This window comes from Tauraco erythrolophus, chromosome 17 (genome assembly GCF_009769465.1).
Source record: "Tauraco erythrolophus isolate bTauEry1 chromosome 17, bTauEry1.pri, whole genome shotgun sequence".
In the NCBI taxonomy this organism is placed as follows: Eukaryota; Metazoa; Chordata; class Aves; order Musophagiformes; family Musophagidae; genus Tauraco; species Tauraco erythrolophus.
This window is the reverse complement of record NC_141481.1, coordinates 17,088,022-17,107,927: the sequence shown is the minus strand read 5'-3', so window position 1 is coordinate 17,107,927 and position 19,906 is coordinate 17,088,022. Positions and strand designations below refer to the sequence as shown.

Here is a 19,906-nt window from a genome sequence, read left to right as displayed (position 1 = left end):
CTTTGAATTCTTCCCTCTCGGGGAGAGGTAGCTAAAACAAAAAAGCATAGTGGGGTTACTTCTGTTCATCCAACATAATGCTAGCAGTCATGCCCGTCTTCAGCTGGAAAAATCAGATGATTCTGCAAGTTACCCATCATCTATTGCTACAGAAGGAGGTGGCTGAAGTGTTTGTTCATTTTCTTTTCAGTAGCTTTTACAACAAGGTACAGAAAATGACGTTTAAAAGAGGAGAAAAAGTAACACACTTGACTTTCTGCTTCAGGACCAATACTGTCCAACAGGAAAATGATTATCAGATTATGGAAAGTTTCAAAGAAGGTGAGCTAAATTCTTCCTCCTTGCAGCGTGTGTAGAGCGTTGCTACAGAAAATGATTCTTTCTGTATTTTCTAGCCCGTCTGGAGACGATGGCTTCCTGATAGCTCGTGGTGAAAGTGGCAGTCCTTATGTGAGAGAAATGCAAATTCAGCTCTGATTTTTGTCATCACTGCAGAACAAAGATGCACCTGATTTACAGCAGAGTGTAATTACCTCCTCTTAGAGCGTCATGTGAGCTTGTGACACTATCTGCTGCATTCACTGTAGGTATTACTCATTTCTAAGATGACCCGTGCTTCAAGTATATGCAGACAAGGATAAAAAATCAGTAGAAGACAGCTACAGCTGGTTTTCATATTAAAAAAGTATTTATTACTATGAAACATTCTTTTGCTCCCTTGTCAGTGTGAGATACTCATCCTGCAGATGTTCCTCCATTATTTACAAATCCAAACACAGTTGAAAAAAATCAAATAGTTCAATTCCACTGTCTTCCATGGACTCAAAGGGCAGTACAATTAGGGCTTTTTTGCTGCTGCTTGAGGTTCTCAGATACTTTCCAGGGGCAGCAGCTTGTTTCATACATGCTGACAATTACAGGAAGGAATGTAACTCGCTTTGACAACAGTCTGTGCCTGTAGTTGTATCCTCAGTGCCTCTCATGTACATTTCTAGAATTCCAGATAGTCTTGTCGCAAGGACGAGACCGCTCCTGTTGGTCTGAAAATTGTAATTATGTCCTATTTGCCAAGTCTATATAAATAGCTGTAGAAGAGTTACGTTTGGCTGCGTGTCACAGAGAAAAATACTGTTGCTGTGGGCCGGAGTGATCTGCCATCTGATCCCAACTTTATCTGCAAAGAGAAACACTGGGAATCATCATTCTGCTTAACAAAGCGAAGAGCAAAAGTTGCTTGCCAAGTTCTGCACGAAGAGGTCTTGAGCGTGTTGTTAAAGCAAGCTGCAGGCAAATGCTTGTGAGTATGTATTTTTAAAAACTAACAGGTTTGCTTGTGCTGTGCACTCAGCATAATTTTGTCAATTCACTAATGGCTGTAGACTGCAAAAGACAGGCTTTTGAAGAGTATATGAAGAAAAATCCAAAATCTCTCCCTATTTTATTTAATCTCTAGTTGTTGGGTGGTTTTTTTAACCCTCAAAGAACAGTTAAGACAAAGGTTTTAGGCTGCACCTAAATGTTACCACTGTGACAGTGCAGCACAGGTGGTTTTCCTGCTTGAAGCTTAACCTTTTTCAGTTTCCTGTTGCCACCACACTTGCAATTCACCTCCAGCTGGCATTCTTAAAAGTGAGTTGTGATAGAGGGAGCAAAAAGCAAAGTTCCAATCTCCTTCTCCATGGGGAAAAGCTACTGCCCTTCGGCAGACCCCTCTTAAATCCAGTGCAAGGACAAGAATCTCACTACTGGACAATACCTGTCACCCAACAATGCTCCTGCTCATCCCTACTACAGATTAAATAATGGGGAAAGGGGCCAAAACTATTGATACGCTTGATGAAAAAGGCACCTACCAAGTTCAGCCTGGAACAGGCGATACGTGTCCGGATTACGGATGGTGAAAGCAATGTAGACCTCAGGAGGTTTTCTGTCTGCTCTGAAAGTGGAGAGTTTTTGTAGCATCCCAGTAAGGGCTGGAATTATCTCTGGATCATATACCACGTCTGCACAAAAAGGAAAACGTTGGATATTTATTGAGAATTGAGCAAAAAGCAGAATGAAAACTACAAAACGAAAATAGAAAATACTCACCTTGCAGGAGAGTATGATTTTTGTATTCAGGGGTTAAAAATTCCCAAGCAGACATTTTAGAAAATGTCCCTATTTTATGTGCTATGTCACGTTGCCCTCATCTCTAGTATCAGTCCAAAATCCCTAAAAATCAGTGCTCCTTTTTGTAAATGGATTGTCAGATACAGCGTTCAAGCCCGTCTCAAGGGAGACAGCAAAAACCTCGAGCGCTGGTACTCTCTGTTTCGACTGTCCTTAGCAGAACAATACCACATTGTTAAAAATCTGTGTTTTGGAGGCTGGCTGCAAGGGACTTGAGCTGAACTGCAGCAGTTTGCATCTTGAATGACCTCCTTGAGAGCAGAAACGGCGACGAAAGGTGAGATTGATCACTAAGGGGTACGAGATGTCAGCCTTGCTAATTAGGGCTGTGATGCCGAAACGCGTCAGTCGTGCTCGGGACTGACACTCGAGGTGGGTGTTTACTGCACAGAGAGGCCCAGGCGCACACCAGCGACGGGCACACCAGTTACTCCCAGTGCAACATACTAAGGGAACGCCCTGCAGTAACCAGTTAACAGCAAATAGCAGGTGTACTATTAATTAGTAGATGTACATATAAATCACCTTCAGTTTTGAGCTGCCTTTCCTTCGGGAGCCCAGCTTGGGCTGCTCTGTGCCCTCCCTGAACAGCACAGCGGGCATTAGGTGACGTGCAGTGACGTCATTTGACAGAATTCACACTCTTGATGCACCACATGATGGCTTTGATGACAAAGAATATTTTGTCATTTTTTTTCCCCTGAATTCTAAGGTAATTATTGCTTTGCAAAGCCCCAAATCATGGAGTAAAATCCTGTAGCTACAGCTAAGAAATTTTACTGTTGCTAGATTTTCCATTATTAGATTTTTTTTATAAACTCCCTGGATATTTATACATAGGCAAGTTCCAGAAAAGGTTTGTGGTGACTGTTTTAGGTTTTTGTTTTGTTTTTTTTTTAATATGTTATCCCTCAAGGAATGCCAAGGTTGGCCATTATTATTGATGAGGCTCTGAAGAGTGACAGATTTATCATCTTCTGTTTCTGGATTTTTTAAAAAAAAAATGCAGAAGGGAAAAATAATTTGCTTTTTGACATTATGTGTACACAGCTGCTGAATATCTGAAAAAGACAAGACGGTGAAATGCACTGGGAGAAGATCTGTCACACACTTCCAGATTTGGTATCTGAAGTAGGGTTGAGTTGAGTCCAGCCACAAATTTTTTACCTTTTTTTACCTCACAAATTTTTTTTCACCTTTGCGTTTCTAACCTGCTTACTCCTGCAGGACAGCACGCAGTGCGGTGTAATCAGAAGTGTAAGGTACCTGCTGCGATGACGACGTCGGGTTGAAGGTCCAACAGTTGTTGTTCCGTAACCGAGCCCCAGTCAAGCTCTGCAACAATCAGTTTTGGATTTTGGGAGTTGGTTGTTTCTGCCTCCTGGCCTGGTGACGCCGCTTGGATACGCGGGGAAGTTCCAGGCTCCAAGACGAAGCCGTTCAGACGGATGTTTTCTGTCAGCTGTTTGAGAACACAGTGGTGGTAGTCACTGAATATGTATGCCTTGGGATTGCAGGTTTTACAGATGGCGATTCCAGTGAAGCCGATCCCACTTCCTAATTCCAAGACTGTCCTGAAGGGTAACGGAGTAAAAGAAGGGACTTATTAAGACTCAAAATTGAGTTAGGAAATCAAAACGTTCTCAGTGTATCTAAAGGTAAAATCAGTTACAGATTATTTCAGTCATTTTTGAGTAAACCATCTATAATCTAATCTTTGTCTCAAATCACAGAATCATGGAATGGTTTGGGTTGGAAGGGACCTCAAAGATCATCCAGTTCCAAGCCCCCTGCCATGGGCAGGGACACCCTCCACTACACCAGGTTAATAACTGGGAGAGTTGGTGACTGCTGAAAATGCAATAAAAATTAATTACTTGAAATAACGCTTTTGCATATGGTACAAAGGGTCTGCACCGCGGGATGAGAGACATTCCTGCCTGGTTTTAGACTTTGCAGCACGGCTGCCTCCACCCAAACAGCTTGTCCAGTTCTTTGCGTCGTCAGTGGAGAGAAACAGGAGCACAGCTTTCCTTCTGAGGTCGAGACTTTAAATTGAATCTTTCCTCAAAAGTGCTCGTTCCTCTCGACTGCTCATAAACAAAGTGAAGATGATGCCACCAGATGTGCCCACCGGCACATCAAGCATCTGAAGCGAGGTGAGAGGAACGCCGGCGCGGAGCCACGCACACCAGTTACAGTCACTGGCCACACAGTGCAGTAGCTGGAACTTAACAGCTCGCTTTACAGAGCAGGTCAGGCTGCATGGTGCAATGGTTTTGAACCTATTGATGAGGCTCTTAAGAGTGACAGATTTATCATCTTCTGTTTCTGGATTTTTTTAAAAAATGCAGAAGGGAAAAATAATTTGCTTTTTGACATAATGTACACAGCTGCTGAATATCTGAAAAAGACAAGATGGTGAAATGCACTGGGAGAAGATCTGTCACACTTCCAGATACGGTACCTGAAGTAGGGTTGAGTGAGTCCAGCCACAGATTTTTTACCTTTTTAACCTTTATTTACCTCACAAATTTTTTTTTACCTTTGCGTTTTTCTCTCTCTAACCTGCTTACTCCTGCACGACAGCACACAGTGAGGTGTAATCAGAAGTAATCAGAACCAGTGTATCAGAAGTAATCAGAATCAGTGTATCAGAAGTAATCAGAAGAAACCTGTCTTAAAAGAACGACAAGGTCCTCTCCTCGATTAAACCTGCACTACTGCAGAACTCTGCAGCAGTTACCCAGAACTGAAAGCAGCAGTTACCCAGTAGCAAAAGAGTGCAGTCATTTCAGTCATTTTGGGGTAAATTCTGCATATTATTAAATGACAGTTGTGTAGCTCACTGACAATAGCAATGAAAATACTTTTCCCCCTTTTTCTGTCTGTGCCCTGTCGTTACCTGTTACTGAAAACCGCCGAGTTCTCCATGGCCCATTCGGCGAGGTGGAGCGCGGCGTCCCACGTGACGAGCCCTGTGGTTCCCCCAGAGACAATCGCCACGCTCTCGGAAAGGGTAACGGCTTCTCCCGTGGGCTGAAGGACACACGCAAGAAAAGAAAGATGGATCAGCACAGACAACGGATTTTATAGTTTACAATCAATATTAGCACCTGGAAAAAGGTAGGAAGCACTCTGGGATTCTGAGGGGTTACTTTTAAAGCCAACCCTTGCTCAGTTGAGATCATAGAATGTAGAATGGTTTGGGTTGGAAGGGACCTCAAAGATCATCCAGTTCCAACCCCCCTGCCATGGGCAGGGGCACCCTCCACTACACCAGGTTGCTCAAAGCCCCATCCAACCTGGCCTTGAACACTGCCAGGGATGGGGCAGCCACAGCTTCTCTGGGCAACTTGGTCCAGTGCCTCACCACCCTCAGAGGGAAGAATTTCTTCCTTAGATCTAATCTAAATCTCCCCTCTTTCAGTTTAAATCCACTGCCCCTTGTCCTGTCACTACACACCCTTGTCCAAAGCTGCTCTCCAGCTTTCCTGTAGCCCCTTTAGGTACTGGGAGGTGCTGGAAGGTCTCCCCGGAGCCTTCTCTTCTCCAGGCTGAACAGCCCCAACTCTCTCAGCCTGTCTTCATAGCAGAAGTGCTCCAGCCCTTGGATCATCTCCGTGGCCTCTTCTGGACCTGCTCCAGCAGCTCCATGTCCTTCTTGTGTTGGGGACCCCAGAGCTGAACGCAGTATTCCAGGTGGGGTCTCCTGAGAGCAGAGCAGAGGGGCAGAATCCCCTCCCTCGACCTGCTGCCCACACTGCTCTGGGTGCAGCCCAGGACACGGTTGGCTTTCTGGGCTGTCAGCACACATTGCCAGCTCATGTTGAGCTTCTCATCAACCAGCACTCCCAAGTCCTTCTCCTCAGGGCTGCTCTCAATCCATTCTCTGCCCAGCCTGGACTTGTGCTTGGGATTGCCCCGACCCACGTGCAGGACCTTGCACTTGGCCTTGTTGAATCATGAGGTTCCTACAGGCCCACCTCTCCAGCCTGTCCAGGTCCCTCTGGATGGCATCCCTTCCCTCCAGCGTGTCCACCCCACCACACAGTTGGTGTCATCGGCAAACGTGCTGAGGGTGCCCTCGATCCCACTCTCCATGTCACTCACAAAAACGTGACACGGATGATTAAAAGTGATTTATAACAGCGCAGCATTAGTTCTTACCAGTAAGTAGTTTTTGTAACAGTGAGTAGATTCTTCTTCATTTAAAATATCTGCCAGCGTATCGTACAGCTCATCCAGGGGCTCGGCTGCTGTGGATTCATGCTGCGTGAAAGAGAACAGGGAAGCTCTGGGTATCGAATCGGCACGAAGCAGAAAACATACGTGTGTTAAGTACAATTTCAATACATCCTTCCCATAATATTCTACCCTGAACGCAATTTTTAGAAATTCAGGTTGGCCCATGATGTAAAACTGGCATATTTCAAAGGAAAAAAAAAAAAAGTTGCAAAAAGATGAAAAGTAAGCATGAGTTACCTTTTTGATGAGTTCAGTGAGAAAGCGCCTTCGGTACTTGGCGGAAGGGGGATACTTCACACACAGAGGGTGGAGCACGGTCTGGAAGAAGGGAACGACACCGGCACTGAGAGCCGCTGCCAGGCGGGGGGTTGAGAGGCCACAAAGGGCCAGAGAACGACGGGGGAGCGGCGACTCGGCTCTTGGCGCCGGGAAACGCGCCGGGCTTCCGCCTGTAGCTGCAAGAAGCGATGGCGAGCCGGAAAACGACATCCGATCATTTCCCACCCGTCGGGTCACGGATCTGGGGCGGCGAAGGCGTTTTTCACTTTATCAAAAAGTAAACAGCAAAACCGAGTGGAAAAAGAGTCCGACGAGCTCTCCTTTTGTCTTCTCTCCTTCTTGACTTCCTGTCCGCGCGCGAAGCGCCAGCACGGGAAGGGTTTCTGCCTTCCCACGGGGACCGGAATCACCTTCTTGACCATCGGAGCACCGAGACCAGCGTGGCTGAGCTGCTTCTGCTCAGGCACGAGGGTCTTTAACTTTGATGCGAATAAAGGACTCGGCTAAATAAGAGGACAAGAAGGAAATGTGCTGTTCTGTGGGGCCCCGTGAAAAGCCGGGACACTTCTCCGGGTAACTGTGGGCAAAACCCGGCGCGGGTCAGCGATCGCGTCGGTCACACTACGCACCGCCTCACCTTGTGCAGAACATCCACCAGCAAGGAGGAATCCGGCCGAGCCCGCAGGCTTCGCTCCAGCTCCTAAAACAGAGGAAATGAAGCTGCGGCCTCCCCGTCCCCTCAGACGCCATCGGCCCCGCGGGCCGCCCGCTCCCCGCCGTACCGGCCAGGGGAAGGAGCGGAGCTGCCGGGCCGCCAGGAAGCGGCGCTGGAAGCGGATCCCCAGCTCCGGCTCGGCCATGGAACCCCCCCTCCAGCAGACCAGGCCGCGCGTCCCCGGCCTCGCCTGATCACCGCCCCCGGGGCGGGGCCGCAGAGGAGCGGCCGGCAAGAAAGCAGCGCGCTGCCGCCTGAACAGGGGCTCGAACCCTGGACCCTCAGATTAAAAGTCTGATGCTCTCCCGACTGAGCTATCCAGGCCCGCAGGGGGCGCCCTCCCGCCCCGCCCTCACCCGCGCCTCCCGGTGACGCCTCCCCGCGCGCGCTGATGGCGTCACTGCGGCGCGCCGCGGCGAAGGACGCGCCGCCCGCCCGCCCGCCGCTCGGCACCGGCGCCGCCATGAGCGGCTACAGCGAGGACGAGAAGCTGCGGCTGCAGCAGCTCCGCGCCCTGCGGCGCCGCTGGCTGCGGGACCAGGAGCTGAGCGAGCGGGAGCCCGTCCTGCCGCGGCGGCAGCTGGGGCCGGTGGCCGCCTTCTGGGAGCGCTTCCTGCAGCCCGGCGGGTTCTGGCGGCGCCAGGTGGGCGGCGGGGGGCGGGGGGGGGCGGCACGGGCCCGGCCCCGCCGCCCCGGGCCGCCCTGACGCGCGTCCCTGTGCCCCGCAGGTCTTCAAGGCCTACGAGACCAGCGGCTTCGTCTTGCTCCGGGTCCTGGTCCCCGCCTGGATCGTCCTCTACTACCTGAAGTATCACGTCATGGTGCGGGCGGCCCCCCCGGGCGGTCTCCGGCGGAAACGGGGAGAAAGGGGTTAAGGGAGAGGGAGGGGAAATCCCAAATTTAAACCGCCGTCGTCGAGAAGGGGGCTGGCGCGGCCAGCAGTGGCACCAGGCGTTGCGTGAAGGTGCTGGTGAAGCGCCTGCTGCAGGCCAGGGTGGCTCCCCGCCGTCCGTGCGCTGCTCCTTTTGCCGCGCTTGGGTGGCACGAGTCGATAATTTTGGGTGATCTTCTGTGGCAGCGGCCGGCTCCGACCGTGCCGCCTCCTGTGAACTGGGAAGCCATGGCTCAACCGTCGCTTTCCTGGAGGAGCGGTGACCCTGGGGATAACCTGACGGCAGCTCTGGCGTGGGGAAGGGAGATGGCCAGTGCACTGGGGATGGGCAGACCCTCCACTTCTACAGTCTTATCTTGCTTGGGAGCTGTAATTTTATTAGCCTGGGGTGTTGCTTTAACTAGTGGAAAGAACCCGGCTTAACGAGCCTTGTGTTTTAGAATCATAGAATGGTTTGGGTTGGAAGGGACCTTAAAGACCATCCAGTTCCAACCCCCCTGCCATGGGCAGGGACACCCTCCACTACAGCAGGTAGGGTGGAGGATTTTAGGACGGTTGTTGTCCCTGGTTTGGAAATCTTTTGTACTTCAGCTGGGTAACGCTCCTTTTTCTTTAATCCTTCCCTTTCTTCTCTTTCCCCCCTTTCAGAAAAAGCCGCACGGTGTTGTTGTCTCAAATCCACGGATATTCCCAGTAAGTCTGTTCACGCTTGTTTTATCTCCCAGCTTGGTAAAACAGGCAGAAAAGGGGCGACTCGGGGAGAGGTGCAGGTTTGCGCAGGGAGAATTTCAGAAGGATGAGCTTGATACCGTGGGCAGGTTGCCCTGGAGCAGCACAGTCACAGTATTTTTGAGCAGTTTTCCTCTCGTCCCCAGAGCAGACAGTCCCCGTTTCAGCGGTCCCTCCCTGCGCAGCGGCACACTAGTACCTGGCTGAGCGCACTGGGTGGAAACGTTCCCTTGCGGCATCTCCTGTAGCAACTGGAGCAGGTTCCCTCTCTGGAGAAGCACACACAGACCGCACAGGGAAGCTTTCCTGTTTGCTTCTCAGTTTGCTGCTCGTGCCCAGGTTTCCTGGGAAGCTGAAGCGCTGGATCCATCAGGGCGTGAAGTGCTGGTGAAAGCCACGGCTCCCGCTCCCCCGAAAAGGGGCGAGCCCAGCCGTGTGCCCGCCGCAGTTTCGCTAAGAACAGGTTGAATGCAAAGGTTAATTACTGTGTGTCTTTGGGAAGGGGGTTGGGTGTTCACTGCCCTGGTGAAAGCGTGATTGGTAACGTGTGGAGTGACGGACACGACGATTGTCAGGAGCTGGGAGGAGTTCAGTGCTGCAGGTGGCGGTTCCGGCCGCACGAGCTTGGTCTCAGGTGTCCCTGAGGGTCCCCCACGCTCCGGCGTCCCCAGAGAGACAGAGTCACGTCACCCTGGGCTTGGGCTTCCATTTGCAAAGTGGAAAGGATCAGGTTGTTTGGTCTTCACTGGTTTTTAGATGAGTCATTGCTTGGTGTAGCCAGTCAGTGGGCAAATACTCTCCTATAAGTTTAGCTCTGCTGTTTCTGCCAGTTGCACGTTTTTTTGCTTAACACCTGCCTACATGTGCTTTATCTGAAATAAAATAGGGAGTTCCATCCCTAACAACCTGTCCTGGTTTCAGCTGGGACAGAGTTAGCTCTTCTTGTTAGCAACATAGTGAAGGCCAAGCTGTCCGCCTCGGACTTCAGCCTAATTACTGGCTCCAGTTAGGCCAGCTCAGTCGGCCAGGGCAGTGCCTGAAGCTGTAACAAACAGCAGCTGGGCATCAGATGGATTTTTGAGGGATTACGCAGCTTTCCGTGGGCTGCAGGCCGTGGGTTTGGAGACTGGCTCGCAGCCGTGCTGTGCCGAAGGTGGTTACGCAGTGCTGTGAGCCCCGTGTACGGTTTTAAACTAAAATGATCTCTAAATGTTTGGCTGCTGTTCTGTAGCTGGAAAGAAAGGGGTAAAGCGAGTACAGATTTCAGCTGGTTTGGCTGCCATGTTGTTTGAGCATCCTGGGAAATGCTGAGGGAATGAGAGTGTTCCGAGTTTGGGGTTTTTTTGCCTGGAAGTGGGGACAGCTACAGCTGAACTGAAAGGCTGTGCCGGGCGAAGGAAGAGGCTGGGTGTGGGAGAAAACGCTCACCGTGCTCTCTCATTCCATCAGGGGGACAGAATTTTGGAGACGGGAGAAGTTGTTCCACCCTTGAAAGATGACCCTGGTGAGCACCACTGATGGCCAAGAGCTGATTTCCTCCCGCGGCGAACGACGCGAGATGTCCAGCTGCTTTCTCTCCTCTATAAAAGAGTCTCTATTCTGCATCGCCTCAGCTTCTCTGTCATTTACTTTCTCCTTAGCCCAGTTTGTTCCAGTTGCTACTCGTATGGGAGTTTCTTCTGCCTTCACTGAGCATTATTGCCAAGTCCTGGTGATCCCTCATCCCTGTTCCTCAACTTTTTATCTGGCAGCAGGACAACGTGGGCCTTACAGTGCCAGGAGGGAGGCTGTAGGTGCCAGGGGGTTGTGGAGTGGTCTGCTCAAAGGAAGGGTGTCACAGCGAGCTCCTGCCCGCACCCCCTCACACACCCTGGCGCTTTTTCTACCAGCTGGGTCTGACAGAGTCTTCCAGTGAAAATTAAGCTTCCACCTATGTCATCCCACTTCTCTGCCAAGAGAGGGTAGCAGAAGAATCTGCCAAAAATTGTGTGTTCTTTACCCTTTAGCACTTCCTTCGTTGTCTTCAGCCCTTTCTTGAGTTGGAGTCTTCCTGCCCTCACTGGCCCCACGTTTCGTACTGGTTCAACTTGATGAGCAGGGATTTGGATTTGATGATCCTTATGGATCCCTTCCAACTCAAGATATCCTGCGATTCTAAGTATTTTGGTGGCTACTTTGGGCATAGAAATGGTTAAACCAGCAATCCAAAGGGTAACCTGAGGTACGGAAGGGGAAGGGCTGGGATGGAAGGTGACCTCACAGAGCCTTGTGAGGTCAGGGGGGCGACAGGCAGGAGTCCCCCTCCTGTGCCCAGGGGCAGCCAGACCCCTGGTAACCTCTCCGGGAGGCACTTGCACCCACAGGGCCATGGCCAATGCGGGGATGAAAAGTCTTCTGCAGTCAAAGGAGATCGCGGAGGCCATGGACTCCACGTCAGGCACCCACGCTCAGCCCGCAGCCCCCGAGCCCCTGCCAGGGCTGGGTGCCCCCCAGGCCCTCGCCAACCCCGTGGCTGCCTTGTGCCTCAGGTAAAAGGCAGCTCAGGGTGGGACAGCAAGTGGGGAATGAAGTGGAGGGGCGGTTGTGGGCTGTGAGAGTGCAGTAGGGTCCTGTGGGTTGGCACTGGGAGGCTCTAGAGGGGGGCACTGGGGAAGCTCGAGGGTCCCTGGGGGAGCTGTAGAGTTAGCGGGGGCTGTTGGGGGGCACTGGGGAAGGCAGAGAGTCGAGGGGGAGACTGGGGAATTGATGGGGACTGTTGAGGGTTGTCAGGGGGGCAGTGGGGCTAACAGAGGGGTTGTGGGGGCTGAGACCTGTGCTTCCTTCCCGTGGCCATGGGCGTCCCTGTCACTGCTTCTGCCCCGCGGTGTGCAGTCCCCCCAGCGCGGAGTTGCCCAGGAGCACTTCTTCCCCAAACTGGTGTGCCCTGAAGCGAAGCTACGGCTGCACCAACTTGCTGCTGCTCCAGCTGGCCGACTCCGAACCGGACGCCGCGGATGGAGAGGCTTCCCCTGGCCCCCACCTACGCACGCCGGGCCCCACGGCTAACGCCGAGCCCGCGGCCCTGCTGGTGAGTGACCGCTGGGGATTCCTCACCTCCCTGTCAGGGGGGTCCCCTGGCACCCCCACCCCACTCGTGAGGGACTGGCCGGGGTGCCCCAAGGTCCTGCTGCCCACTTCTGCAATGCTCGTGAGCAGCTGGGGACTGTGACATCTCCTGAGGACACCCTACATCTGTGGGCACGCCTGGTACCCCCAGGGCTCCCAGATTCCCCCAAGGAAGCCCTGACAGCTCTCCTCCTCCAGTGGGAGCTGCCCCCTGGACTACCGGGAATTGGTAGTACCCCCAGAGTCCCATGGACACCCCCACAGCTCTCGCACCCCTGGAGACACCCCCGATCCCCCACGTCCCTGCGATGTGGGGCCCAGGTGGCTGTGTTCGAGGCCACAGACCCCGTCTTCAGGACTGGTGTGGGTCAGCTCGTGGGGCCCTGGGATCGCCTGGGCGTTTTGGAACAGACAACCCTCCCTGGGTAGAGGGAACGGATACCCCTCAAACGGGGAGGGATTGGAGTGTCACAACCCCACCAAACCAGATAACACAGGCCATGGAATGTGTCCCGGCACAGCTACGGCAGGAGCGTTCACCGCCACCGCGTCGCCTGTCCCACTGAAGAAGACGGCACGTGGCACTCGGCGAGCAGGACAGCCCACCCGTCGCGAGACACCGTGCCGCTGGCCGCGCTGCGCCCGCGTGGTGAACGTGCCTCTACAAATACAGTGTGGCTCAGCCCTTGGGGCCTCCGGGCCTCAGTTTCACCTCAAAAAAATTCTTCGAGTCTTATTTCCCTCTTGGTTACCTTGACAATGGAATCAAAACGGCTCTGGGAACGATACCGTTCCCGTAAGTGTCCGTGTCACACGCATACACACCCCATACGCGTACGTGCACGCAGGAGCACATCTTCCACACAACTTGGAGATCCTGCTCGCTAAAAAAGTATGAGAACCGCTCTGATCAGTGGCAGATACACATAGACATATATCCAGAGTTGAATTTCTTTGCACCGGTCTTGTTGCAAAAAGCCTTCCATTACAACAGCTCAAGGACACCTGGAGGAAGAGCTCCTCCCAAACAGGTGATGGACCATACGCTCTGCGCCGTGGCTTTCTGTCCAGCTCTTTGGAGAGCCATCAGGACCTCGGGCTGCACATGAGAAGGTTGAGGGCAGGTACACAATGCCACATGCCAATCCCAAGCTCGGGTAAATGAGGCTGAGCAGGAGGTAAGGATGGAGGGAAACACTCACTAAAAGCTCGGTGTCTTGGGAGGCAAGGACTGGAAGATCTTCAGGTGCTTGGCTAGCTGGCTCTGCTCCAGGTCAGCTCCCGATTTCCCCCACCCCACAGGGTACCCCTCTGTGTATTAGCTGACGGTCGGTGCCCGGCAAGCTCGTTTACCAGAGGAGGGGACGCTGAGGGTACGGAGCCATCTCATCAGCACCTCTGTCCACACTGACGTACGGTGGGACCTGTGAGGATTCATACAGTGTTTGCTCATTGGATCTCAACCGTGCAAGTCCATGGGGCCGGACAGGCTGCAGCCTGGGCACTGGGAGAGCTGCCTGGGGCACTGGGAGAGCTGGCTGATGCTCCGGCAGAGCTGTAATCTCCGCTTTGAAAAGTCGTGGGGACTGGGGGAGCCTTCGCAGTGAGGGAGGCAAGTTGTGTACTGCTGTCAAAAAAAGGCTCAGGTGACCTGGGCAGCTGTAGGCCAGCCAGCTTTACTTCAGTCCCCAGGAAAAAACATGGAATGAGTCCTCCTAGAAGGCATGGCAGGTGGAGGAGATGCGGAACAGTCATGGTGGAGTTACAGTGCCTGAAAAATGTGATTGCTTTCTTCCATCAGGGCAGAGCAGCAGATGACATGGACCTTGCCTTCAGCGAGGCCTTCAGTGCTCCAAGGCATTCATTTCCAGGAATGCAGTTCACGGAAATATCGATGCCTCTGCTGTGTCAGCCGAATGTTTGATTCTCTTTATAATCCATGACAAAAATAGGAACTTAACCTGGAATAACTGGAACCCTCCGTCTTTCACCATAGCTGAAGATGAGAGGGCCGGTACAATTTACACGCCTCAGTTTGGACACCCAAAACTAGGTGATGTGGATCTCCGTTCATGTGACTTCCTAACGGAACACGCCAGCATTCATCCAGTCCCTGAAATTGCTTGTAGCTGGGCAAGGTTAGCTTTACAGGAGCATTCTCTAAACACAGAGCCCAGCGGATAATGTAACCTCAGCCAGGAACTCCCCTGTCATGCCAGAAGAGCTGGATGTTAGAAACTTGGGGTTTTTTTGTGCAGTGGTGAAACCCACGCCGAGTAGGCAGTGACTCCACCACTCCTCCTCACTCAGCACTGTGCAGTCATACTCCTCGTGCCTCAATTAATCACCATGTGCATAACAAAAGGGGCTTAATTCAGTTGCCCACACACAAGCACACAGAGATGTTTCAGGTGCTTTCAGGATTCTTGGTTGTCTCCAACTGCTACTCAGTAAGGTTGAAGATATCCAGCAGGAAGACATCCAATAGGTGTTGCGTGACGTGTGGCAGATTTGTGTGGATATCTCGGACACCCTATGGCACCAGGGGCCCATGTGCAGACACTGAATGGCATCCAGACGTGTCACTGTGAGCCGAGTCCCCAAGCTCCCGTTACAGCTAACGCTCAACAGTTTAGATGGTGATAGGTCTTACTCGAAACAGCCACCACGGTGTACCCAGCGCTTTCTTTCTAAGACCAACTTCAGCCTTTCCCCAGGGGATCCCGACAGGCTTTGCCTGTCCCACTGGCTGTTTTGGGATGCTGAGCCCACACGCAGGGCCATGTTCTGGGACAGCTGCCCTGTGCTTTCCTCGGGCACAAGCTGGGCACTGCGGGAGCACCGCACTCCGCTGTTTCCCCAGCGCAGGAAACCCGCCTGTGGGTGAGGGCAGTGGGGGACCGCTCTTCCCCTGGCCCACCGCTGAAGAACGGAGGGAGAGCTGCTTCTGCAGCCTCTAGAAAAGATCCATCCACAACTAAATGCATCCATATGTCTCGCAGTCACGCCTTGCAGAGAGAGAACAGACGGAAAAGCTATCTGCTTGGCTTTTGGTCCCTGCATTGTCTTTACAGAAGACTGATGTCTTCCCAAACGTGTTGCTACCACAACACCCCCCAACTGTCCATCCGGAAAGCCTTGGGTCCCCTTTGGGGAGGGTCCAACAGCCTAAAGATAACGTTTCCCCTGTTAAGCAGCTGTCCTTTCTCATTTAGCAACCATTAATCGCCCTTCCAAGTGCAGTGGCACGAACGACGCTGCTTTTGCCGGAACAACGACCGTTTCTTCCCCATCCGTGCGTGCCGGACCGTTCACATCTGGGATCCCCCTCCCTGTTTTCGCTCGAGCACCCCTGCGCCCCGAGCTCAGCAGGAGCTGCACGCTCGGCTCCCGCCCTCGTCTCAGCGGGGCAGGAGGGTTTGAAGGTGCTGCCCAAGCAGGTGAGCCGGGCAGGGTCGGGATGTCCGTGAACTCCAGGCGGAGCGGCTCCGTGCCACCCGCAGCTGGAGCAACGGTTGCCTGGAGGGCTGGGGCAACTCGTGCCAGCTTCGGGCTCGCTTGATGTGCCGCCAGGTCATTACGAGCTGTAATTAGGGTTCAGCGGCGCCTTCCAAGGCAGCTGGGCTGGCTCACCCTCGGGCTTCTGATCTCCGCGCCGGGAACGCCCGAGCCCTGATCCTCCATCTCCCATCCCCCGGCTGGGGACCGCTCCGGGGCGCACGCACCCTCGGAAGCAAACGCGTTCTCCGTGAAGGGCCCCCCGAGCCACCGGAGACCCGCAGCCCCCCGCCGGCCCCGGGCCGGGCCGCCCCCCGGCCGCGAACCACCGCTCCCAGCGCCCCCCGCTCGGCCGCCGCTTTCCGCTTCCTCCGCGCGGCGCCCCTCGGGGTTTGTAGTTCCCCCGCGCTATTCACGACGGCCTCTGCGCTGTTTCCGCGCCGTAGCGCCCACAGGCCGGCGTGAGGCGCTACGCCACGGCGGCGGCGTAAGGGCGGGCTCGCGGACTCCGGGGCAGGCCGGGCCGGCGGCGGAGCGGGAGGAAGGCGCCGGCGGAGCGGCCGGGCGCCGCGGCGGGCGGGCGGGAGGAAGGAAGGAGCGGGGTGGAAGTTGCTCTGCCCGGGGAAAGTGCGGGGCCGCGGGGGGGGACGCGAGCAGCAGCGCGGCCGCCTCCATCCCCAGGTAAGCGGCGGCAGGGGGCGGCGGGAGCGCGGGGGAGGCGGGGACGGGCTGCCCGGGGCCTCCCGCCGGCCGCGGCTCCCACCGGCGCCGCCGGGTTGGCGCTCTCCCGGCGGGGCCCCGGGCCGCCCGCACCACCTGTTGCCGGTGGGCCCGGGCCCGGCTGGCCGGGGGCGGGGGGGGCGGCGGGAGCCGGGCCTGGAGGCCGGGGGCGCGGACCCGGTGTCGGGGCAAGCCGGGAATCCCACCGCGGGGGGTCTGCGGCTGCCGGGGGGCCTCACCCGGGGTTCGGGAGGTGATCCGCGGGCTGCAGCCGCCCTCCCGGTGCGGTTAACGGGCGCGGTGCCGCCGAGTGCCGGCTCCGGGGCTGGACCGCGGCAGAGCTCCCGAGGGAACCGGGGCCGCCTGTCCTTCAGCCCGCGCTCCAGCCGCCGGGTCAGAAACGCGTGTGCTGGGGCTCAGCAGGGTTCGTGCCGAGTCTCCAAAGCGTTTGTGAGTTCGCCCTTCGGAATCGGCTGGTTGGCCCTTGCGCCTGAGTCTTCGGAGCATCCGAAGGCTGTTCCGGCCCCGATGCCTCGTCCAGACCCTTAGTTTTTACTGCGTGTCAGCTCAGCTGCAGTTGTAAGCGTGTCAGGCTCCGGATCCTGGATGCAGAAGTCTGTTACAGTGGCTGGAAAAGGCTCTGTATGCTGGATAGCCTCTCCATTTTCCGAGCAGCTCCTCTCCCCCCGCAGCGCCTGCTTTTGGGGTACATCCCTTCCCTCCCAAGCATCAAGAAACAAATGTTTTGGGGTGGTCGTCTGGTGAGCTGTTGGGAGAGGCTGGATAATGTCTGTGTTGTGTTTGAAATGTCATGTTATTTCCTCCAAGCGTTTTTTTCAGATCGAAATCTCAGCTGCTGCTCAGTGCTCCGTAGGCCTTCAGGCTCGGGATGCGGATGGGTGGTTTTTCATGGTCGGACAGAAGGTTATCTGAGAAGTGCTTACTGTAACGTGGCCTGGGGCGTTCATGCACGGACGGTGGAGCGCTGCTGTGGGTCGGCCAGGAGGTGCTGGAGACCAGGAGATGCATTTAGAGGGAGCTGAGGTGGAGATGAGCGGATCACAGCTGGTGGAGATAGGCTGCAGATCCCAGACCGTAGCCCTTGTCGCTCTGAGCACAGAGATCTCGCCGGACTTTGCACGTTGTCACCAGGGACTTGTAGGGAGGTGCACCTCAGGGCTGTGCTCTGTGCGAGCTGCCGCCTTTCCTAAACTGGAGCAGACCTGTGGTGGGAGGGTGGCCGATGGTGGCCTCCTGTGATGCTGTGAGTCTGCGGGCAGTTTTTGCGGGGCCGTTTCTTGAGATCTGCTGCCAAACAGACTGGCACATGCCTGTCGAGTGACCCAGGACTGAGCTCTGCCCGAGGAACGAGCTGCAGTAGCATAACACGTGTCAGAGAGTCATGATTCAGATTACCATGATTTTGTGTACGTGCGGATATTAACTAGTTTAAAGTTGCATCAGCTTCTGGTTGTGTCCAAGGCTTTAACAGTTGAAGGCAAGACCCAACATTGCTCCCTTCCCCGGGAGGGGTTGGAGGGCTGGAGAGGCCTTTGAAGGTTTGATGGGACTTGCTGTGTTTGCTAAGCCCCACTGCTTTGGCAGGAAGGAGAGCAGCCTCCTCGAGCCTGATGACTTGGTGCGTAAGAGAACCCGAGGCGTGGGCCAGGCATAAGGTCTTTTGAATCAGAATAAATATTGGAAAACAAACCAAAACTGCTAAAGTTGCACATAAAAAAGGTCGGGCGTCCTGCCCGGGCTCGGAGTCGTCTCGCGGCAGCGGAAGGGCTGGGTGCCCTCGTGAGATGCACCGGTTACCCTGGTTATCCACGGGACACCCTTTGTCTTTGCTCTGGGCATCCTTTATCTTTTCTCTGAACACCTGGGCCCTGGTGTCGCCTCAGCCAGATGAGCACGATTGGCTTCGTCTTGCGGAACATACGCGGCTTCTGTCTGTCCCAGAGGTTTCGTGGGAGCCGGCCGGGCTCGCAGCGGTTGCACGTGAGACCTGGAGAGGGACCCAGCCAGCCCCACGGACGCGGCTGTGCCCGTCTCCGCTGACGGGGATGTCATCTGCTCTTGGGTGAGATGCAAGAGGGAGAAATAATTTTTCCTCCCATCTTCCCGCTTCGTCTGACGCTGAGCTTTTGTGCATTTCTGGGTTCGTACTGACCCTTCCTGTGAGCAGAGGGGTCTGGGAAGGAATGGATCCTGTGGCTTTTCTCCCAGTGAGGGTCTTCCTGAAGCAGGGGGAGGCTGGAGTGACGGGCTGTGGCTGCCCGAAGGCAGATCTAGGGGCAGGAGGAGAGGAGGCTGATGCCGAAAGTGCCTGCCGAGGCGGCTCTCTCCGAGCTCACGGCGCTGGGAGGAAACTCGTGGACAGGCGATTTGCTGGAACTTGAGGCTCTGAGAAAGGTCATACGCAGTGCAGCCTCGGGAAAGCTGCTTATGCGGGTGGGACAGGTGAGTCAGTGGCTTCTTCCTCCTCGTTTTCCGTCATAATCCCGCTCTTCAGAACTAGACATGCTGGCTGCCTGCTCCCCAGAAGCTCCTGGATCTGCCTGCATTGGCCTCAGCCGTGCTGGTTGCCGTTGGACCCCACCTGAGCTCGCAGCCATTTCCAAGCCATCGTCACCGAGCCGGGCAGGGAGGAGCAGTCCACTACGGAATTTCTGCCTCTCTCTCGTTGCCATTTGGAGCGTTGTCGCTTCCCTTGTATTTAGTGATGGCAGCTGAGGAAGCCAAGGGAGGCAGAAGGGCTGTTGCTGGTGCACAAGAAACATTTAACTCTTGCCTTCACAGCTCCCTGCCCCGTGCGGCAGCGGCGCCTAGGTTGGCTGGTAGGAAATGCCGGTGGTGGTCCCGAAATTCGCTCCTGTTCGGTCGTTTGAAAGACGAGGAGGGTTTTTGTGTGCCGTTTCCTCTTGCTCTGGAACAAACGCTGCTGCCCGGGTGCCTGGGCAGAAGGGAGAAGGGGGAGCCGTGGAAAAGGAAATAAGATCCAAAGAAATGTGTCACCAGCAGAAAGAGCAATTGTTTTCCTGCATTTACATTGCAGAGCGTCGTCCTGTTCAGGCAACCCATGTTTGACAGCCAAGATAATACATTTATATTGATGTAATTAGCGGGACGTGGAGTTTGCTGAATGGCTTGGGGGCAGCATGCTTTTCAGGCTAACTCCAGCAAACAGATCAGAGAGGACTGGAAAGCTGCCGTGGGTTGCTGGAATTGGCCCTTTGGGTTTCTGGAGGTTGAGTACATAACTGCTGCTATTTCCTATTGTGCTGTACCCTGCCTAGTTGAAAAGAAAATAACTTGAGGGAACACGGGGCTATTTTTGCCAGCTTGAGATGATCAGGTTTGATTTCTAAAAACTGGAGCGGAGTCTTTAGGCTTGCACATTAAAAACAGCGTTGGAACCGTGTCTGAGTTCCTCTACAAGCGCATGCCTCTGCGCTCTGCTGATGGTGTAAGCTCTAATGTGCCATCATAAAAGAAAAATAAATAGCTTTCCTGTTCCTGCAGTGCAGCCCCTTTTGTAGCGACCC

General features: G+C 54.4%; 2 protein-coding genes and 1 non-coding gene across 6 annotated transcripts; 1 reads left to right on the top strand and 2 right to left on the bottom strand.

Annotated features, from left to right (window-relative positions):
- Positions 1-666: 666 nt before the first annotated feature.
- On the bottom strand, positions 667-7,559 carry EEF2KMT (eukaryotic elongation factor 2 lysine methyltransferase). The gene is made up of 8 exons (XM_086622351.1): positions 7,482-7,559; positions 7,337-7,399; positions 6,658-6,738; positions 6,343-6,444; positions 5,078-5,211; positions 3,439-3,746; positions 1,854-2,003; positions 667-1,174 (listed from the first exon to the last, which is right to left on the bottom strand). Exons 1-8 carry the CDS (start codon positions 7,557-7,559, stop codon positions 1,074-1,076), a joined length of 1,017 nt encoding a protein of 338 aa, XP_086478477.1. The 3' UTR covers positions 667-1,073.
- Positions 7,560-7,665: 106 nt separating this feature from the next.
- TRNAK-UUU (transfer RNA lysine (anticodon UUU)) lies at positions 7,666-7,738 on the bottom strand. The gene has a single exon. It is a non-coding gene; the product is annotated as a tRNA-Lys (tRNA).
- Positions 7,739-7,877: 139 nt separating this feature from the next.
- NDUFB6 (NADH:ubiquinone oxidoreductase subunit B6) lies at positions 7,878-10,641 on the top strand. Of its 4 annotated transcripts, none has more exons than XM_086622235.1 (4): positions 7,878-8,057; positions 8,143-8,235; positions 8,955-8,999; positions 10,485-10,641. In XM_086622235.1, exons 1-4 carry the CDS (start codon positions 7,878-7,880, stop codon positions 10,551-10,553), a joined length of 387 nt encoding a protein of 128 aa, XP_086478361.1. In that variant the 3' UTR covers positions 10,554-10,641. The 4 variants fall into 4 exon arrangements, with proteins under 4 accessions (XP_086478361.1, XP_086478360.1, XP_086478363.1 ...); XM_086622234.1 differs by lacking the exon at positions 10,485-10,641 and adding an exon at positions 9,182-9,803; XM_086622237.1 differs by lacking the exon at positions 8,143-8,235.
- Positions 10,642-19,906: the final 9,265 nt, after the last annotated feature.

Coding starts and splice junctions, on each gene's coding strand:
- EEF2KMT (XM_086622351.1), bottom strand. CDS start 7,559: ATGGCCGAGCCGGAGCTGGGGATCCGCTTCCAGCGCCGCTTCCTGGCG. Junction 5,212..6,342: donor GTTACAAAAACTACTTACTG/GTAAGAACTAAT, acceptor TGTGTCCTTCAG/CCCACGGGAGAAGCCGTTAC. Junction 2,004..3,438: donor CGACGTCGTCATCGCAGCAG/GTACCTTACACT, acceptor CTTTTTGTGCAG/ACGTGGTATATGATCCAGAG.
- NDUFB6 (XM_086622234.1), top strand. CDS start 7,878: ATGAGCGGCTACAGCGAGGACGAGAAGCTGCGGCTGCAGCAGCTCCGC. Junction 8,236..8,954: donor ACCTGAAGTATCACGTCATG/GTGCGGGCGGCC, acceptor CCCCCCTTTCAG/AAAAAGCCGCACGGTGTTGT. Junction 9,000..9,181: donor CAAATCCACGGATATTCCCA/GTAAGTCTGTTC, acceptor TCTCGTCCCCAG/AGCAGACAGTCCCCGTTTCA.